At 29.6% G+C, this 21,875-nt stretch overlaps 2 protein-coding genes across 6 annotated transcripts; one reads left to right on the plus strand and one right to left on the minus strand.

Moving 5' to 3' along the window:
* Window positions 1-402: 402 nt before the first annotated feature.
* Tbc1d22 (TBC1 domain family member 22) lies at window positions 403-21,692 on the minus strand. Of its 5 annotated transcripts, none has more exons than XM_089171070.1 (10): window positions 21,562-21,692; window positions 19,574-19,747; window positions 18,902-19,467; window positions 18,700-18,830; window positions 18,355-18,609; window positions 17,976-18,225; window positions 17,670-17,893; window positions 17,440-17,576; window positions 16,808-16,910; window positions 403-892 (listed from the first exon to the last, which is right to left on the minus strand). In XM_089171070.1, exons 2-9 carry the CDS (start codon window positions 19,654-19,656, stop codon window positions 16,841-16,843), a joined length of 1,716 nt encoding a protein of 571 aa, XP_089027196.1. In that variant the 5' UTR covers window positions 19,657-19,747; window positions 21,562-21,692; the 3' UTR covers window positions 403-892; window positions 16,808-16,840. The 5 variants fall into 5 exon arrangements, with proteins under 5 accessions (XP_089027196.1, XP_015173166.2, XP_015173167.2 ...); XM_015317680.2 differs by lacking the exon at window positions 21,562-21,692 and adding an exon at window positions 20,643-20,756; XM_015317681.2 differs by lacking the exon at window positions 21,562-21,692 and adding an exon at window positions 20,416-20,562.
* Window positions 914-16,877, plus strand: Apoltp (Apolipoprotein lipid transfer particle). The gene is made up of 26 exons (XM_015317678.2): window positions 914-1,401; window positions 1,501-1,545; window positions 1,743-2,823; window positions 2,917-3,280; window positions 3,351-3,660; window positions 3,745-4,244; window positions 4,315-4,610; window positions 4,696-5,203; window positions 5,294-5,435; window positions 5,508-5,681; window positions 5,791-6,336; window positions 6,409-7,324; window positions 7,423-8,512; window positions 8,586-8,879; window positions 9,225-9,428; window positions 9,543-9,698; window positions 9,782-10,912; window positions 11,003-11,364; window positions 11,451-12,835; window positions 12,914-13,098; window positions 13,177-13,331; window positions 13,431-14,605; window positions 14,666-14,877; window positions 14,962-15,978; window positions 16,048-16,491; window positions 16,567-16,877. Exons 1-26 carry the CDS (start codon window positions 1,323-1,325, stop codon window positions 16,648-16,650), a joined length of 12,855 nt encoding a protein of 4,284 aa, XP_015173164.2. The 5' UTR covers window positions 914-1,322; the 3' UTR covers window positions 16,651-16,877.
* Window positions 21,693-21,875: the final 183 nt, after the last annotated feature.

The raw sequence follows: 21,875 nt of genomic DNA on the forward strand, positions 1-21,875 counted from the left end.
ATTTGAATTAGCGATAAGAAGAAAAACGTAATGGAAGTTACAAAGTATCTACTACACGAAAATTGAGTTGTTTATATTGATAGTGATCTAAATAAATCGATTTTTTTTCCACAAAGTATTTTTTATAACAACTAAATTCCAATTGTATTGTTACGATCAATTAAAAAAAAAATCAACGGCTCAATTATTCGTATAATTCTTAAATAACAAGTTTCGTTACTGATACTTACCGGAAATAATATATCAAAATTAATCTAAAAATATACATATATATATATATACATATATACTGAATGAATTGTGAAACCACGAAATCAATATTTTGTACTTGGCCATTCCAATGAACAGATCGAAATGAGATTAAAAAAAAATGAAAGGAGATATTAAAAAGTACAAAATATCCTTAATAAAATTTTATCTAAAGATTATTTTTTTTCTTTATTTTTTTTTTCTTTCACCTTATCGTATTTACTGATTATAAATCGAAGAAAGCTTATGGAATCGAATAATTCTTAGTTCCTAAGAATTGATTAAAATAAACGAAAGATCGTTCTTCTACTTATCTTATCGATAGAAGACTTTTGACCTCGTATAAACACGAAAAGCACGAAGACCTTTGGCACCGATCTTCTCCCCCTAAGCATATGTGTTATTGGAGGACGACGACGTCTATTCGAACTGCGGACACGGTCGTGACAGGAAGTACTTATTTAACCGATACTATCGTGTCTCTACTCGTGTATACGTTTAATCAAGTAAGCTCTGTGGCTAGAGCTTAGCTTTGCACCCCACAATCGGTCCTCACTTTGACTTATTCGTTGTTCGAACTCTCTGGTATCTTCCTGACTAACAACGTGTTGTGATCCAACATCCAACATCCAATATCCAATATCTACACAAAATACAAAATTATTATTAATTACAAAAAAAAAAAAAAGAAAAAAGAATTCTTCCTCCTACCGGGATAGGATATTATCCGAAAGAAGAACGATGTTGCGTTTTAAGAGGATAAATCTTTCATCAATGTGTTATCTAAAGGAGGATTGATATTGAAGAATCTGAACTGGTTTTTTTGTTTTTTGTTTTTTTTTTTTTTGAATAACTCGGGCAAATTTTACGTTGGCAAAGAAGATATAAAAACAAACATTGCAATTTTATGATTAAGAGTGTAACTTAGTGTCAATTATAATAAAGGGATAAGTGTGCATATGGGGGAATGTAGAGGACGGTTATATTAGAAAGACAGTGACCTTGGTAATCGACGATAGTAAAAAAGAGATAGAGAAAGAGAGAGAGAAAGTGAAAAAAAAAAAAAAGATAAAATGATTTACAATCGGCAAATCTTCTTTTGGAGGATGATACTTCTTTGTTTGTTTGTTCTCATTCAAATTGTACAAGGAGGTAACGTAAAATATTTCGATTATGTTTGAGATTGCATTGATTTATAATTTAATTATAAATCGTATAATTTATATACTTTTTTTTAACTCTTCGTTTCAGAAATTATTAAAGATCCGACATTATGTAGTCGCACGAGATGCAAGGGTAAGCATTGGCAATATTTATATTTAATTTGAAACAATATATATATAATTCTATTAATTTACACTACTTTTTATTTTGTATTTTGAGTTAACCGATCTAGAAAATAAATGGCTGATATATTTATATATAAATTTATGTACAAAATTATATCGGTTTGAATGTTATCGATATAATTAATTAAAATCTTCGCGTTGCAGTACCATACGAACGGAAATTTAAGTATCAAGAAGGTGTCTCGTATCAGTATCAATATTCAGTTGATGTAAGCACGAATCTCGGTAAAGCTGGAACATTACCATCGAACGGAATAGAATCAAAAAATGAAACAAAATTAAACATAGATGCATCGTTGATCGTTTATTTCACGTCACCATGCGAGGGTGTATTGAAATTTCAAAATGTTAGCTTAAGTCACGATCGTAATCGTTATAATGCCGAATTTCCTGATCGTGCTGGGGCAGATTTCAAGGCCAGCTTGGAACGTTATACATTGAGATTTGCTTTTGATGATGGTAGAATAAACGAGGTCTGCCCGGACCGTCGTGAAACGGTTTGGGCATTGAACTTGAAACGCGGTGTCCTTTCAATGCTACAAAATACTATGAAAAGATTCGACGTTGATCATCGCGTTGACGAACTCGATGTTAATGGCATATGTGAGACCAATTACCGATTATATGAAGCAAGAAAGACTCAATTGATTATCAAAAGAACGAAGAACTTAGCCGACTGTCAATTCAGTTCAAAACATCTTTCAGTAATGCAATCTAACTATTATAAAAATACCCGATCAACTACGAAAACATCTAAACGATCTTTATTGAAATCTTCTACCGAATGTGAAATAACGATCGATCATAACGTATACGATAGGGTTGTTTGTAAAGATACTCATCAACTTCGACCGTTATCGAACGATAACTCTGCAAGTGCTAGAACCGAAAGTATCGCTATACTTCAACTCGTAGAAGAAAGCAAAGAAGAATTTTACGAGGATGAAGAATCGGAAGAAGGCGATAATGAAAATACTAGCAAGGATATTGCTATTAGAACAAATTTACTTTACGATCATGAGAAGGTATCTAAAACGATACACGGAGAATTAAGAACTTCTCGAGATTTGTTAAAAATTTTATGTAGAAATGGCGCTAATTCTGATGAAATTCAACATAGATTTTCCGAAACGTTTATAGCGTTCGTCCAATCAGCTCGTCTTCTTGATTATCCTTATTTATCACAATTGTTCGCTAGAGCAAATAGTATATGTAAAACTGGCAAGTAAGTTATCAATATTTATTAACATATTTTTTTTTTTTATATATATTATTTTTATATGCATATTAAGTATTGTATTATTTTTAACTCTACAAGAAAACAAATAGTCGATGCATTACCATATATGGGAAGCAATGCTGCAGTTAACGTTATGAAGGATTTAATAATAAAAAAATATGTCAATGAAGAAACCACAGCTAATTGGATCACGATATTTGGTTTAATACCAAGACCAAATTATGGAACTGTACGAGCACTTGCACCACTCTTAGATTTTCAACATCAAATGCCTAACACACAATTTATCTTAAGTTATTCATCCGTTATTCATACGTTTTGTAAATCAACTAATATAGATTGTACTCATCTAGAAGATATTACCAAATTTATGTCTTATCTCAAACAAAAAATCAATAAGGGTTGTGCTCTTCGTTATCATCCGTTAGCAGAAGTTAAAGAAGTAAGTATCATCGAATTATTATTAATGTAGATAATGTCCCACGTTATTATTTTATTTTATTATATCATAGACATTGGAAGCTTTGAAAGCTATTGAAAATATGGGATTGGAAACTGACGATTTGTCGGACAAATTAAAAGTTTGTATAGACAATACAGGTGGTTTTGTAACGATGGAAGTACGTGTTGCAGCAATAAATGCACATCGTAGATTACCTTCCTGTGAATTAACTCGGGATCGTTACTTATTAAATTATTATCGTAATTTTACACTTGATTCTGAATTACGTATAGCATCGTATTTACAAATAATGCGTTGTCCTGATTACAACGTCATAAAGACGATCAAACATACTCTTAAAGTTGAAGAAGTTAATCAAGGTAATCAATGAAAACATAATTAGGTTTATAATCAAACGAGATAATATTAATAATTAATATTTCATTCGTTTAATTTTGATATAGTTGGATCCTTCGTATGGAGTCATTTAACAAATCTTTATAGTTCATCGTCACCAACTCGAATTGAAATACAAAGTCTTTTAACCGACCGAGATTTTGGTAATAAATTTAACAGCGACATTAGAAAATTTTCACGTAATTACGAAGGTTCATTCTTTTCCGAGGAATATAATTTTGGTGCAAATCATCAAAGTAATTTAATATTTTCACCAAAATCGTATATACCACGTACCGCAAGTTTCAACATGACCATAGATTTATTAGGCGAGTCTGTTAATTTATTCGAAGTTTCGATGAGAATGGAGGGTCTTGAATATTACGCAGAAAATTTGTTTGGCCCGGACGGACCTTACAGCAATGAAAAAGTATCTAATCATTTTAAAAATTTGATAAGGAATTTTAGGTCCGTGCCGGAAAGGGAGGATCAATGGTCGCAAGTTAAAAGATTACCTAATATCATTGATAATAATTTCAACGATCCCAAAATCAGTTTTGGGTATAAGGTATATAAAACGATGAAGATATTACTTTAATATTAATAATTATATTTCTAGTTATATTATATTTATACAGATTTTTGGAAATGAATTAAAATATACGATGTTAAATGGTGACAAAGAAATCAAAGATGCTTTAGCTAGTTTAAATCCATGGGAAAAAGTAAGAAAGATTTTATCAGGCCAAGAAATATATTACGATAACACAGTGATGTTCCTTGATTCTACATATGTAGTACCAACAACGTCTGGTTTACCCATACGTTTAGATCTTGCTGGTTCGGCAGCTTGTAAATTTAAATTGGCTGGCTTTTTAAACATCAGTCGTACGACGAATACCAAATTAGAACTTATAGGTAATTTTACTCCCAGGTAAGAAACTAATTCAAATGTAAAATTCAATATTTATCATTTGTAACATGAGATAAATATAAATTGTCATGATTTGTCATTGCAGCGTAAGCGTCGACATCGTGGGCACTATGATGGTAGATGCATTTTATAAAAATGCTGGAATTAAATTACGTACGAATATTTATTCGTCCGGTGCCGTACAAATGCATTTTAATTTAGACGGAATGCGTTTGGTACAATTGAATCTTGGTTTACCAAACAATAAAATAGAAATTTTCTCAATCATTACCCACGTGTTCTGGGTAGAAACTAATGGAGCAGAAAGTGAAGAAACACAATTAGGTATTTTAAAAACCGATAGACAATCAGCTTCATCGAAAGAATTAATGTTACCTGAAAGAGTTATTAGCAATACTACGTGCACTTGGCAAACACTTGATCGACTTATCGGTCTGAAAATGTGTGTTGATTATCAATTTCCTAATGTAACGAATGATCCTAATGCACCATATTTCCTTTTGAATGGACCAACCCTTTTTAAAGTTTCGGTAATCAAAGCTGATCCCACTGCTAAAAGTTATTTGTTAGAATACAAATGGGTACGAACGGAGGTTCGTTATTATTTCAATCATTATTTTTAATACAAAATATAATATATTATAATTTATAAACGATATTAATGATTTTGATTTTGATCGTAGAAACAAAGCGTATTCAAAATGGCATTTGATACACCTGAATCACATATGAAAAGAGAATTGAGTGCTACTGTATCGTTCGATTTAAAAAATCATAATGTAACTGTTGTATTACACTCGGTTGGAAATTCTTTAATTGCAAAAGGTTCGTGATAATTTTATGATATATTATTATTCGAACAAATATATTACAATATTAAATTGATAAATGTTATAGGTACGTATAAGAGAACGGAAAATGAAACATTTATAGAAATAGGTTTCGATGTAAATGGAACTAAACATTTGGATGCTAGCATTGGATATACAACACAAAAATTCACTTATGGTTACATCTATAATCCTAAATTCTATTTGGATATCAATAGTGAACGAGTAGCAGCTGTATCAGGTATGTTCATTTATCATGGTACTATTTTTGTTCAATACTCTTATCATTTTTAATTGAATTGTATAAAAATTGTTTGTTTTTTTTTCTTTTTTCTTTTTTTTCTTTTCAGGTGAAATAAGAAACACACAGAAAAATAATTTGTCTCAATGTGAAATCGAATTAATATTCCAAACGAAAAAAGTTTGGAGCAAATTGGTTGGGTATATTGTTAAGAGAAACGTTAGTTTAGATGGTGATTTTCAATTGAATTATCAACTTCAAAAAATGCCAAAGAAAGAGACGTTGCATTTAGAAATTATGTTGTCCAATCGATCCACGAAAACTTTGGCACACAAATCGGCTAATTTGAAATTACATTCTACCGCATATCCACAATTGAATACGGTGATAACAGCGTGGTATCAACAAGCCTTAGGACATTTAGAATTACATGCTGAAGTTAATTCAAGTCCACATCTTCAAGATGAAAGACATAAACTTGTTGCACAACTCATAATATCTTATTCAAGAATGTATTTTCAAAATCAAGGAACTAAAGTCAGTGCATTAATTGCTATTACAAAACCAATACAACATCTTGATATTAAAGTAGGAGTAAATCATTACTCATCTGGTATAGAATCTAAGACTAGTTTTCTTATTGGATATGCACCAGGTTTGTTTAATATTTTTAATTAATTATAATATCATAAATAATCGCGTAATACTTATATTAATTTTTGTTTAGAGAAAGAAATTACTTTGATGGTGAGAACAAAAATGCCACGTGGTTTGTTGTTTGCAATAGAAGGTAGAGTTATTCTGACGATTCCTAATTTCAATTCAACTGTTATCAACGTTCGAATAACAGAAAGATCAAAACGAGAATATGAATTGGATTTCTCTGGAACTTGGTTTTCCGGTCATTTTCTAACTGCACTTGGAATGTATATAGATAGATCAAGCCCAGCATCGATAAGTCATAATTTAAAACTTATATTAAAATCATCAAGTTTTGCCAATGATATTATTATTAATTCTAAACTGTATCAGAATACAAATGATCTGGAAATTAGTATTTATGTGGAACAACAAGATATGGATAAATATGCATTTATTTTGAATCATACGGTGTTATCAATCAGACAATTCACAACTTACATCGAAGGTAGATATAAAAGTAACGTGTATTCAATTTTGAATAATGTTGATACAGAAAAAGAGATCAAAGTAGAAATTCATCTTGACAAATGGCGAGATGTACATTTAACATTAACCGGTATCAATGAAGAGGATAAAAAAGAATATAGTATCGAATTAAAATGGGATGCCAACAGAGATCCTGCATCAAAATTCACATCGGGTTTGTTATTGGATAAATATTATGAACCATCATCATCGCTCGATAATTTACCCGAACAAAAATTACAAGCCAAAGTATATTTGAGTTATCCTGGTAGATCAATTAACAGTTATTGTTCGTTAACTATAAAAAATTCATATAATTATAAAATAAATGGAATAATTCAATGGAATCCAGACAAAACGATTTTGCTAGACATAGATTTTGATTATTTCACTCAGAAAGGGGTTAAATCATTTAAATTTAAATCCCAATTATCAAGTCCTTTTGATCAATGGAAGAAAACCGCGTTGGAAGCTAAGTAAGTGAAAAACAATTAATATGATTGTTTCTTTTTCTTTTTCTATTATTAATAATAATAATATATATATATATATATATAATTATTTTTGTTTTCAGTTATTTTCAAATACAGAAAAAAGTAGTAACAAGCGGTAGTGTTCATTGGAATGATACTCAATACATTATGGGAAATTTTGAATTATACGAAAGAGAAATTCACACTGATGCAACCGAATGGTTATGCAATTTCGGCTTAAGTAGTACGATTCATCCTTTCAATTGGTTAACGGCTAACATTACGCACCTGATTTTGTCTTCAAACCAAATGCGTGATCTAATAATAATAAAATACCATCCGCAGAAAAAAATTGATATAATAAGTGATTGGATCTTGGATGCAAAATCCTGGAACTCATTTGATTTGACTGGATCAATACTCGTTAATTCACCCTTGATTAATTATAATAGATGCGAAATAAAATCTCAATTACATGTAAAGCCCAATCGTACCTTATCAGGTTTAATTACTATGGATTTTGATCAACGAAATTACGCTGGATCATTGACCGGAGATTTTTATCGACTAAAAGAATCATATTTGAAATTTCTTTTAACAACGCCGATAGAAAAATATTCTAAAATTACTGCGAACTTTGGTTTGTCAGAAAGTCAGAGACACGTAGTTGCTGAAATCAGTATTCCAAATGGTACTTTGGGTTTTGAAGCTATCTGTCAATTATTTACATCATCTTACGATTTCAACGTACTGTTATCAATTAATACACCAATAGATATTCTTCAAAGATCGTTATTTGTTGCTAAACTTAACAAAGAAGAAGCTGATTTTAGAGTTGCATATAACAATATGACAGCTGGATTTATGGGTGCTTGGTGTTACAAAAATATTACTGACTTTAATTATTCGTATAAATTGTTCACACCATTATACGGTCTTCAGGAAAGTGGTGTTACTGCTAAATTGAAACTACTTTATCCAGAATTAAATGAAACTCAACAAACAAGTTTTCTATTGGATACAGAATTCTCAATTAATTTAGCAGAAGTTAAACTTGGATTATTTGCTGATGTTAGACCTAAACAATCTCCGTATGATATTTCTACCAAAATGGACACTAAAATCAATTCAAATAGTGATGAAGATGATGAATATGAAGAAGATATACAACCTTATCAAGGCCAATTTACAGTAAGAATTATCACAATAATTATAAATAATATATCAAATTTAGAATAATTAATTATTGTTAATGATAATACAGGTATGGCCAGTTATAGTGGAGCCTGTAAAATTACAAATAGACTTTGATCTATATGGTAGAGACATATATTCAGTGCAGGGTTTTTTGATCATTCCACCGGGACAGATTACCTTCAAAGATATATTCATCTTAGACGATATGTTGTATTTTAAAAATGATCTACATATAAAAACTCCTTTTAATGCAGCTCCAGAAATCTTCTCGACGTATATTCTTAGAGTAAACATGGAAACATCAGTGCATTTAATGTTGATGAACTTTAATATTCATTATAATAAAACATCATCGATAACGGTAAGTTAATATCAATAATTATCATTATTATTATTAATTGGCATTAGGAACTCGAAAGTTCATTGCCGCAAATACCAAATCCCGCCATTGTTCCCGTCCCTGAGCGCAATCCTTCCACATTCACGGTCTTTGTATCCTATTTCTTTCAGGTCTCTTCTAATATTATCCTCCCATCTACGTCTCGGTCTACATAGTGGTCTTTTAACCCGCTATGGATACTAAGATCTTCCGACATTTGATTACCTATCCTCACTTTACCCCTAATTTCCTTTAGGCAATAATTATCATTAATAAATAAAATGTTTTGCCGTTACGTATAATAAATAAATGTTATATTTCATTTAGAACGAAATAATGGTAAATTATACGTATAACGAAGATGAATATGATTGGAAATCGCATATGTTAAAGTGTAATATAGAGACAGGATTAGAATTCTTTAAAAAGATGGATATAAAAGCAACAGTTAATACAAATATAAATTCGTACAAATCTACTATTAATCTTCGTACAGAAAATAGTGTCATTGATTTCTTAGGATATTTTGAGGTAAGAACTAATGCAAAGATATTTTTTTCAGAAATAAACTTATAATATTTGACAAATATTTGTTAAAAAAAAAAAAAAAATATATATATATATATATATTTTCTTGATAAATAGGCAAAAGATTTATTTTTGGATACATCGTTCATCCTTCGTGTTGTTAGTCCAGCATTGGTAATACCAAAAACTAAAATAATACTTAAGAAAAATTTCATAAACAAAGAAAAACAATTTGAATTTAGTACTGAGATAGATGAACCTATAGGAAGATCAGTAAGTATAAATATTTAAATAAATTTGTGCAAATATTATTTCGACTGGTAATACAATAAATAACAATGTTTATATTTATTTAGTCAAAGGTGATAGCAATTTGGCAAGTGGAAGATAAAAATTACAAAAAAGTATTCGTATTGTTAGAAACTTGGATCGAATTGTTAAAAACATTGAAATTCGATGCATTGTACATTAATGAAAAAGATGTATTACAGATGAATGTTACTTTGACGCACAATATCAATCAAGAATATCAATTTATTAGTAGTTACAATGACGATATTGTCAAAAGTGATATATACACACCTTTAATTTCTCAAAAACATTTACATTTTGATGGTCATGTGTCAAAAGTAAACAATAGTTTATACATCTTAGAAGGAAAATTGACAAATCTTGAAGATTCTAAAGTATACAACGTTTTGATGAATACGTTCGTGGAAAGGGATACATTGACAGGCTTTAATCTAAATTTACGACCACAAGAAAATACCACTGGCATTAATGATATTAATTTAATATTAACATGTAAAACGTACGAATTGCAATTTATTGCCAATGGTAGATATTTCAATGCTTCAATAGGTATGAATTTAATTAACACATTGAATTGGGATATTAGAGCACATGGTTATGATAAAATAAATAATACTAAATACGAATTGACAACATTCATGAACGTACAAGTTAATGGTAATACGACATTATACGTACATGGTTCTACACCATTGAAAGAAATAGAAAGTTTGACGTTAGATGGAAATATATTTTTGACAAATAACAGTGGTGACGTTAAAATTAATCATCATTTAAACGACGATCATTATTATGCTGCATTGCAATGGAAATTATTATATATGTTAGATATGTTTGGAAAAGTCATAGCTGGATATGAAATCAATGGTCACGATACCAAAGACTTAAATGCAAAAATATTCTTCAAAAATCCCGACAAATCATTTCGCAATTTCGATATTGGATTTGACGTTGACATCGATCACGATAAATGGAAATTTGGTAGCAATGCTAGCATTGGTTTTCGTAATCATGAAAATATTGATGCAGTATTCGCTTTAAGATTTCCACCACCGAATAATGACGATCATCGTTTCTTGTTCAGTTATCATGCTAATAAAGGTATTCAAGATATGTCCTACGTAATAGGATACAATACTGTTCGTGGCAAGACCAATTATGCATCTGACGGTTCGGTTTGTATTCATTATTTTATTACGTATTTAAATGTTATCCTTTATATTATTATTATTATAATAAATAATAATATTATTTATCAATAACAGATACGAGTGGCAGCTCAAGACATTGATGGACATTTACGTTTAACATGGGGAATGTTACCTAATCAAACAGCTAACAATTTGTTCAATATTACATTCGAAAAGAAAGAAATTGAATTGAAATATTCTCTCTTTACACCGAAATATTTACAAGAAGAAACCCTTGTACTTTTGTTTAATTACGATGGCAATTCGGATCGATATAATTTAATCGACGTTAATTTGTTTTTACCTGCGAGAAAGCGTGTTGGTACGGCAAAAATATCTTTTGAAAGTTTGACAAATGTCAATGGTACTATCAATGCCACCACACCGATACCAAATCTTTCCTACGTTGGTTGTAACTTCGTCGTTCTTACGACTTTGTAAGTAAATCAATACCAAAAAAAAATATTATTGAATTATTATTAGAGTAACAAAATTTCATTTGTTTAATCATATTTTTTTTCAGAAAACAAAATAAGAGATATATCGAATTTTTCTGGCCAAATAATACTGCTATTTTGAATTCAGATTATACTTATCAAAGTGTTAAACTTGATTCAACTTTGGATGGAATCTTTCAATTAGAAATTCCTTTGACTACACGTCATGCTGTTCATTTGACTTATGGTTACAAGAAACGTCCTCAGATTACAAATGGATATTCCACGTTGATGTACAATCAACAAAAAATAATTCACGCGGATTATAATTCAAAGAGTCAATCTAGAGCAGGATTTGAAAAGGATAATATTCAGATAAATATAGAGAATACATTTAAACCGATAGGTATTATTTATGTAAATCAATACGAATATAGTGGAGGAAATGAAGGAACAAATTATCCAACTGTCGAGATCAAACATGTTAACGTTTATCAATTAAACAACGTTTCGGCATTTAATATTTCCGGTGAATCTAGAATTAAAACTACTCACACTGGTCAGGATATACATTTAAAAGCCATGCACTTGAATCATACGATTCAATTAATGACCAATTATAAGGTTTTATCGGGAGAATTCGATCAATACACTTGGTTAAGTTTAGCCAAGGATGCATGGATATCGTATCACGTCAACATTTTAAATAAAACTACCGAAGAAATGGACAATCAATTTATAATTCTAGATTTGGCATATCCCCGTAGAAATTTTACGTTAGACGGCTCTTACAAAATTACCAGCGATGAGATCAATTCCGAAGCTAAATTAGAATGGGATCGAGATAAGGAACGAACACGTACGATAGGTGTTGCTTTTGATTGGAGAAATATCACATCTAACAAAATGCTTTCACATCAAGAAACTGTTTTAAGATTTAGACATCCTAGTTTTGCCAAAGATGTAACTTTCAAGGGTGAACTTTCGAAAAAAGATATTAGAGATTTATTGAATCTAACATTTGTCGTAGATTATTCTTTAAATCCGGATAAATTATTGGAATTTGCTGTAATGGTAAAAGATGAGAGTGAATTACCAAACGATAGAAAATACGTTTACAGTATATCAGGGAAACATCCAAAGACTGAATTAGATCTCAATGTAGAAGGTTTCTTTTACAAACACAAATACGTTTACGTTGAAACGGAAAATCATGGTAAATATAAACGTAGTTTTCTACCGGAAGAAACAGGACAATTAAGTGGTCGTCTTAACATCGAACAAAACGAAGTACTATTTCGTCGTGAAAATAACGATGATGTTAAATATTTCCAAGTTAGATATTATCCTAAGTATCCGGAATATATTATCAATGGTAGTATCATAAATACACCTGATCTCAATGCTACAGGATTTTTCTTCCTTGATCCAGAAGATAAATTTACTTGGATGATGGTCAATTATACACCTGGTAAAATTAAATCTGACAACATTTTATTTTCTATCCGTTCGAGTTTTCATGAAATTTATAATTATTTTATTATTATAGATGCTGTACAAAGTTTAAGAATGTATGGAAAAATACCGGATGCTAGAAATGCTGTTTTTGATATATGGAGAACTTACGATGACGATTTCAATGTGTACGATGTTACCTTTTATTTGAAATTAAATCATTCGAGGCTACTTACTTCAACTTTAAAATGGAGGCCCGAACTTAAAAGTGATATTACGGTAAACAATTATTTTCTAATATAATTCAAATAATTTTATAATTAAATTGCATACTTATATATATATATATATTTTTAGAACACTATAAAAACTACGTTCTCAGAAATGTACGAAAATATTTATAAAGATATCGATTATTGGAAACAATACATTAAAAGTGAAAGTATAAGTGTTGTTAATCAAGTTTGGGAAGATTCTCAAGAAGAACTTCAAGAATTTCTTGACGATTGGAAGTATGTAAAAAAAAATAAAATAAAATAAAATAAAATATATTTGATTAATTAATTAATGACTTAAAATATGTAATAATAAAAATTGAAATATTTTTACAGCAATTTGAAACAACTCGAGACGGATTTCGAAGATTTGAAAGTATACCTCAACGAATCGTACAATACTAATGAATTTTATATAAAAGATATCGTTACTTTTGCTGGATATATCATTGACGAATTATCATTACGCAGTCAATTAAAATCATTGCCAAATATTTTTAATGAAATTTGGGAAATAATGGGTGAATCTGGCGAAGCTATTAGAAATTCTTTACTATGGATTATTGAAACAATGAAAAAAGCATATAACAAAATTATCGAAATAATTGGTACCATACTTAGAGGTGATTCATTTGCACGAGTGGCAGATATTGTTGAAAAATTAATCGAAAAATATGACATGATTATAAAAGATATTCACGTGTCGTTCATAAGATACGTTGAAAATCTATGGGATAATATATCGAGGACGATTTCTCAACAGTGGTACAAATTCTTGAAAAATGTAGAACCGTTATTCATTCAGTTATTGCATTATCTTGAAACTATGGTCTGGAAAGTTAGCAAAGAGGTCGTTGACTTTCTTTACAATCGCAAAAACGAGATCATTTCATCGCCATATTTCGATAGATTTTCTAACTTAACACAAGACATTGATAAATTTTACAAAGATATCAAAGGAAATGATATAATTACTAACATAGAAAAATATTCCGGTTTGGTGATACAATTTTTAAAAGAACGTTATTTCGCTTTTGTACCTTTTGGTAAAGAATTGAAGGACGTTATCGATGAAATTATAGTTGAATTAAAAGAATTGAAAAAATTACCATCAGTTCATTATGCATTAGATAAAATGCAACAAGTATACGATAAAGTTAATTACTTTTACAATTATTTTGAAATTCGAGTTAAAATAGAAAATGTTATTAGATTTGCTCATGCCAAGTTGATCGATATAAGCCAATCAGCTTTACAAGCTGAAAGTCGTTACAGGGAAGCCAAGACAAAGTTTATCTTTGATCCGAATCAAGGGTTAATGTGTCTCGAACAAAAACTTCCTATGTCTTGGCATGCTTTCAATCAAACACCTGAATTCCATGAGATTTCAGAATACAGAATGATCACTGATATGGGATCTTATTTTGTAACATCTAATACTACATTCTGGAGTCTTTATTATCACTATAAACCATATACCGAACCTTCGAATTGGTTACCACCGTTTAAAGGTAAATTTCTTTATTAATATCTATATAAATCAAATATTTATTTCAATCTTATATTTTCAGCACAAGCAATGATAATCGGATCGCGACACTTCAAGACCTTCGATGGATTACATTTTGATCTATTTGGTTCTTGCACTTATCTACTTGCTCATGATTTCGTTAGAAATACCTTTGCCATTCTTATTAAATACAATCAAGAATCCGACAAACTGACTCATAGTATCATCGTATTGATTGGCAAAAATGAAATAGAGATCGATATTTTCAACAATGTCAGTTAAAAAAAACTTTTATTTATATAATTTGTTTTATATCGATTATATTAAAACATGATAACATTGTTTCATATATTGCAGGTGGTAAGATTGAATTCAAATGCATCGTTGGAGTCAAAGAGTAATCTTCCTCTTCCGATAGAATTAGACAATGGTACGACGTATGTGTATCAACAAGAAAACATAGTAACGATTGAACGTAAAAAAGATCAATTACGATTAGAATGTAATCTTAAATTTGACTTGTGTACGTTGGAATTATCTGGATGGTATTACGGAAAAACAGCAGGTCTTCTTGGTACGATGAATAATGAAAAGATAGACGATTCAATTATGTCATCAGGTATAATAACTAAAGATATAAATCGTTTTGCACAAAGTTGGTCTACTGAAAATAGTTGCAAGAAAAAAGTATATTCTCCGAAAAAGAATGAAGATACAAACGAACGTGTAACATCATTTTGTAAAGAAATTTTTGTCAATCAAACTTCGGAATTTAGTTCGTGTTTTGCTATTCTCGATCCGAAAGAATACGCTATAATGTGTTTGAGTAGTACTACACAATCCGAGGCATGTACAATTGTCATAGCGTATATGCAAGTATGCGTTTTTCACAACACGTATTTGAGAATTCCCGATAGATGTACGACTTGTACTATGATAAACAATACTCAAATAGCCGAAGGTGAATTTAAAAAATTAGAAGGAGATACTGTACCAAAATCAACGGACATAGTTTTTATTGTAGAAGCAAAAGAATGTAATCGTAATATCAGACAAAATCGTAGTATCGAACAACTTGTAAATCAATTGAACAAAGAACTCAAAGACAAAGGATTAACTTCTAATCATTGGTCACTCGTTACTTTTGGTGGTCGTGGAGTTTACGATCAACCAAGGAACGTTATCCTTGATGGACAAGTTTTTACTAAAAATGTAATGCGTTTTATCGATTATTTTGATCATATACCAGTTAGTGATGGTAATCAAGATATATTCGCGGCTATTGGTTTTGCTTCGCAATTAGTATTTAGAGCTGGAGTTTCAAAAACTTTCATCTTGTTACCATGTTCCCATTGTGAACCGGAAAATCAAACGGTATGTATGAAATATACTAATTTGTATTTTTATTTAATTTTAAATGAAATATTCTATGTTCTTTTTTAGTTGGATTACGCTGTAGTACATCAAGTATTGCTAGAACACGATATTGTATTACATATATTGATGGATGGTGATTTTGAATTTGAAAAAGAAAAACTTAATAAAATCTTTTATGGATTCGATGCTAGTAAATTGTATACAAAAAAAGATTCGAGAATTTTTACAGGCGATACAGATTTAAGGAAGCAAGTGAAATCGATGAAAAATGTCTTAGGATATTGTACACCACTTTCTTTAGAGACTAATGGAACAATATTCAGTGGAGATAAATTACGTTTTGATAAGCTCGTTTCGATCAAAAAGTTTGTTACTGTATTTTCTAAAAGAATAGCACTAACTGCCATTCCACGGTCATGTCAACACTGCGAATGTACGGCCGATAATAATGGAATTACCAAAACGGAATGTATGCCTTGTGTTTTTCCAACACCTGTTACAGTTGATTACGTGAGTATTTGACACCTTATATTCTATCAAATAATGTAAAAAAAAAAATTGTAAACATTTGTTTTCATTTAACAGGAAACATTTAACTTTAATGAGACACTGTCAGCTATGCAACCGTTTGATTTAGATTACGGTCAAATAGATGTAGAAGATGATTGAAAAAATGTGAAGTGAAAATGAATATAAGTTAAGTAAAACTTATTCTTTAAATAATATGAGATAGTTGTCATTTTGTATGTAATTATATTTATTCTTAACATTGTAAAAAAAAAAAAGAAACTATATAAGAATTTTATTATAATAAATTTATACTTACCTTTGATGTATTAATATGTAGAACACGATGACATTATCGCACTGGTAAGTGATTAAAGTATTTCGATGAATTGACGTGGCTCAAACTTTCACATCTTTTTAATCTTAAATAAAATTGGGGAATAGAATTATAATATACAAAAAACAAAAACATCGTATCAATATATAAAACTTCTGTTTATATATTATCTATATATATATATATATATGTATATATATATAATATATTAGAGGCATTTATCTAAACATAACGTGAATCAAAAATATGGCAATATCAATTCGCGTTAAGTTTCTCTTTTACCTCTTATGTTTACATATCTGTAAACTAAAAAATGGCGAGTATATTTGTAATTGAATTATAATATGCTACTATAGAAATAGAAATAAAATTTATAAAGACTTTACGCGTCTTTAAAAAACATAACGATTATCAGAATTAAAGAAAATAGTTAAAACAAATGATTAAATCTTTTCAAAATAATTACAGTGGACTGTGACTTTCACTCTTATATAATTATAAAAAGAGAAAATTAATAAATTAAACTGGCAATAAGAACTAATGCCAGTTTTCTTTTTTTTTTTTTTTGGCCACTATAGTAACAATATTAACCGAACATGTAGAAAAAAGGTCACCTGGAGTCATGAGCTTGCAGATGATTAGGTGCATCTGCAAATGTAAATTTTAATTTATAAGCTTCCGCAACCAAAATACCTATTTCTGAATCTGTCCAGTTCAGTGTAGGCAAGTTCTGTAGCATCAACATTAAGCCCTACATTTAAAAACAATATTTAATTATATAAAGTACTATGATCTCTTAACAATATTATAAGATGAAAATATAAAGTAGAAAAATTAAACTTGCCTGAAAATCGGGTTGTAAGAGTAGATGACGTCTCCAACGAAGAAGAAAAGCTGCACATACGTAAAGTTGAAACGAAGCAAATCGATCTGATTCTGCTAGGTAGGTATCCCACAAGCGAATCGTACAATGCAATGGAATTTCCCTAGTTAATAAATTATTCATCCATCGAAAGGAAAATTGTAAATAATCTATTCCATGTTGATGAAGATGTTGATGCAAAGGAGCTATAATAGATCATTTTTTCCTTTAATATTTATAATTTAACGAAGAGTTTATATTGTATACATATCAATGATATATAAGTACCATCAATCCTTTGAATAAGTTCTTTTAATTGATTAACTTTATGTTGTATTCCTAACTGAGCAAATATATAATTGTCTTGAATACCATCGAGAAACTTGGATAAACACCAAAAACTGTCTGCTTCAATAATATCACGTTGTTCTTTTCTCAAAGATGCCACGTCATAATTCTCTATATCTTGCCAAGCTGATACTGGTATAGCCTCTTGCAAAAATACTAAGAAGAAGGGAGTGACAAGATCGTTCATACCCTACAATATGAAAACTAAAATCAACATTTAAATATTTTTAGAATAGGCAGAATATAATAGTAACATAGCTATATAATAAACATAAAACAAAATTCAATAATATTATAATACTCATATTTATCAATATACCTGTACATAGCCAGAAGCTGGATGTCGAATTGCCCATATATAAAGTATTCTCTCAAAAATTAATTGTACAGTTGATTGTTGAAATAATGAGATAAGGGGAGACATTCTTGGAATATCAATATGAATTTGACGATATGTATCCTGGAATCCTTCATCTCTTTCCACGTCATAATACTGTTTTACTAGATTCCAATAATCTAAACGCTTACGTTCTAAGACATGTTGTCTCCTTTCTATATTTGCTGGAAGATATTCCTGTGCATGATATTTAATAATTTAATAATATTTAGTTAAAAGGTAAATTAAATGTATACATGTACGGTATGAATTACCTGTCTTACTTACAGACAATAATCTCCATGTAACAGATCGTAACTTCGCTGGTACCCCTGACCACGACAACTGTCTTAATTCTTCTAAATTTAATACAGATGCTTCCAAAAGACATTGAAATTTATCTATTTTACTTTCTCCATCTACAAATAATAATATATAGATAACGCATGGATAATCATTGATGTTAGAAGTAATCGATATGTTTTCTTACCTTGCTCTTTCGAAGGTATAAAAAATTTTGTAGAAGAATTTGTTTGCCTTAATGGAAGTGGTCTACCAGGAAATTGCGTTGGCCTATGATGGGGAGAAGTATTCTGCCCAAATTTTGAATCAGAATTGTCTATAGAATGCTGACTGTTATTAATTTGAGAATAAACAGACAAGTTAGCATTCCTAAGATGCAACGGCTGGACAGCTAATCTTTGGAGAGCCTCTGCTTTTTTTTCTTCAGGAATGATTTCTTGAGTTCGCTGGACTAATTTAGGATTTGTTTGTAATTCTTTGCTCGCGGTGCCAGATCTATGACTGTTAATTACACTAAGTGCGGCTGAATGACTAACTCTTTTAGATATTTTTACATCAGAAACTGTACAAAATTCATCATCTCCAGAATCCCAAGCATCATCCACGCTCTCCTGGAAATCTTGAAATGATGTAGAACCACTTCCTCCACCTGCATTTCCACTGCTACTGACTGAAACTGTACCACTCAAGCTACCGGATGCAATTGTTGTTGCACCTATCTTATCGTGTCTAACATCTTGTTTGGGACTTGGCCTTTAAATAAGTACGGAATCTATTAGATATAAATCACAATTTGCTTAACTCTTATCATATTTTTATAAAACATAATTATAGATAATGTGTTTTATACAACGCATACCTGCCTGGTACCGCTCTAGTATTCTTTTTCCAAAATGATTGATGAGTTTGAAGAACCTGATTATGATGGTTTTGATTCTCCATTATCTTATGGTATTGGATTAACTGGCAATAGCCACTTTACCGTAACCACCATGGAAATAATGATTCCTCTTCATTACCTTAAAAGTTATTCCTGAAATTTACAAAATAACATTGTCATCAAAAATAAGAATATTACAATATATTAATTAAATATTTATCAATATACTGATATATATATATAATCATGCAAATTAGTTTTACTAACAGAGACATATGCATAGAAGAATTTTTCTATTATGATAGAAACATATTGTGACGTCTGAATAAAACAGTAAACAATTTTTTATTTGCTACAACTAATTTAAGTGATTTGCATAAGAAATCTTCCAATAATCGATAAAAATGTGCTAGAAGGAATAAGAATTATCTTGTATAAAAAGTAAAAAGAAAAAAAACAATGATATTGTTATAAGTTGTCTCTATGTTCTATTGACGAATTTAAAGAGGTTATAAGCATCTAATAATCTCTAATCCAAGTAAAAATAAAATAATACGTTTAAAATAATAAAGATATTTTTTTTACAATTCTTCTAGTTGACGTAATTATACAAATTGTTACGTAGGTAAGAGTTAATTATTTTGCAACTGAATTAACATTCATTTAAATGCAATTACATTGAAAATAAATTTTGTTCTCGTATAGAACGTATCTATTAGATGATACATAAGAGTTAAAAAAAAAAAAAACAACAACGAATAAATTATAAATGTTTACCGTGTATTTCTTATTTTAAAGTAGATCTAATGTTTTATCCTTACTTTATTCACTATTACAATAGGAGAAAAAAAAACACTTCTCTCTGGTAAGCGTTTAATATTTTTGACGTATAACACAGACAGGTGCTGCCACCACTATGCACGTAATAAACATCGAAACGAACTGATCTACGATCCATTCATTCAATATACATATTCGCGAATTATTCTTTTCTTCGATATATTGAATACACGTGTTATAAGATTATTCATAAGAAATGATATATTACTTAGCGTTTATTTCCATTTGAAATCATTGCAGAGTAATGCGAATATCGCTATGTTCTTCCGTTCACGCCCAGTACAGGTTAACGACGCCATACTCAAATCCCTGTTTTTATTATATGCCAGTTTTATTTCAAGTGGATATATAATTTCTAATTTAGGACATATATATATAGTTTCGAACGTATATATTTACAACAATTTTTTCTTTTTTTTGTCGATTTAACTTTCTCTCAGCAATTATTTTTACTCCCATTATTATTGGAGTATAATTATATTCCTATATTTTTGTTTTTCTTTTATATTACTTTTGTTTCACTTTATAAAACTATTTCAAATCTATTTCCTTTATTTCATTCGACAATTATTATACTCTTGAACATTTAATTTAGAGCAAATAAAGTATGAATTTTAAATAGATTGTTAAGTTTTTTTGTTAGCAATAATCATTATAATAAAATGGAACAATAGTAGGTACTGTATTAATCTCAGTTATACCATTTCCACATGGACATTATCTACCACATAATGATAATAAACTTCTGATATGATAAATTCCTTTTGAAAGTCGTTCTTTTCAGATTATCATTTTATAATATTTAAATTATGAATCATTAAAGTTTAAATAATTGAATATTACATTATAAATTTTGATTCTTCAAATAGTTTTATATAAATTATTAGAAACGTAGAAGAGGCATGCGTATTTATACATATTATACATATATATATATATAAGTAAAGTTTCATTGGTACACATGCACCTTTTATGTTTAACTGTAAATGTGTGTGTGTGTGTGTCGTAGAATACGACTAATACATATCTTCTTAAATAGGCATGCGAGAGAGTATCCGTGATTCCATACAAAGAAGTAGTTATTACACTAACACACATATGATTCCTCTATTTATGAATTACCTCACCTTTTAATTCCAATGTAGAAGACGTATAGAAAAGATATGATTGGCTTCGCTGGAATAACCTGTACCAAATATAAGAAAGAGAAGTAAACAACACACATGTAAACAAAACATATACATATATCAAATAGCGGGGAGAAACATATGTTGATGATGAATGTATATGTAAATAGTATTCGTATGTGCCATCGTTCATTGAGATAATGTATATAGAATAAGTATCTCTCTTAATCTTATATAGAAACCAATACACTCATGCGTCGTCGTCTTTTGATGACACCGTCAAACGGGACGACCTAAAATTTAGTCAGTCTTAC

Source organism: Polistes dominula, unplaced genomic scaffold (assembly GCF_049000335.1).
Source record: "Polistes dominula isolate Pdom_NZ unplaced genomic scaffold, Pdom_raw_medaka contig_31, whole genome shotgun sequence".
In the NCBI taxonomy this organism is placed as follows: Eukaryota; Metazoa; Arthropoda; class Insecta; order Hymenoptera; family Vespidae; genus Polistes; species Polistes dominula.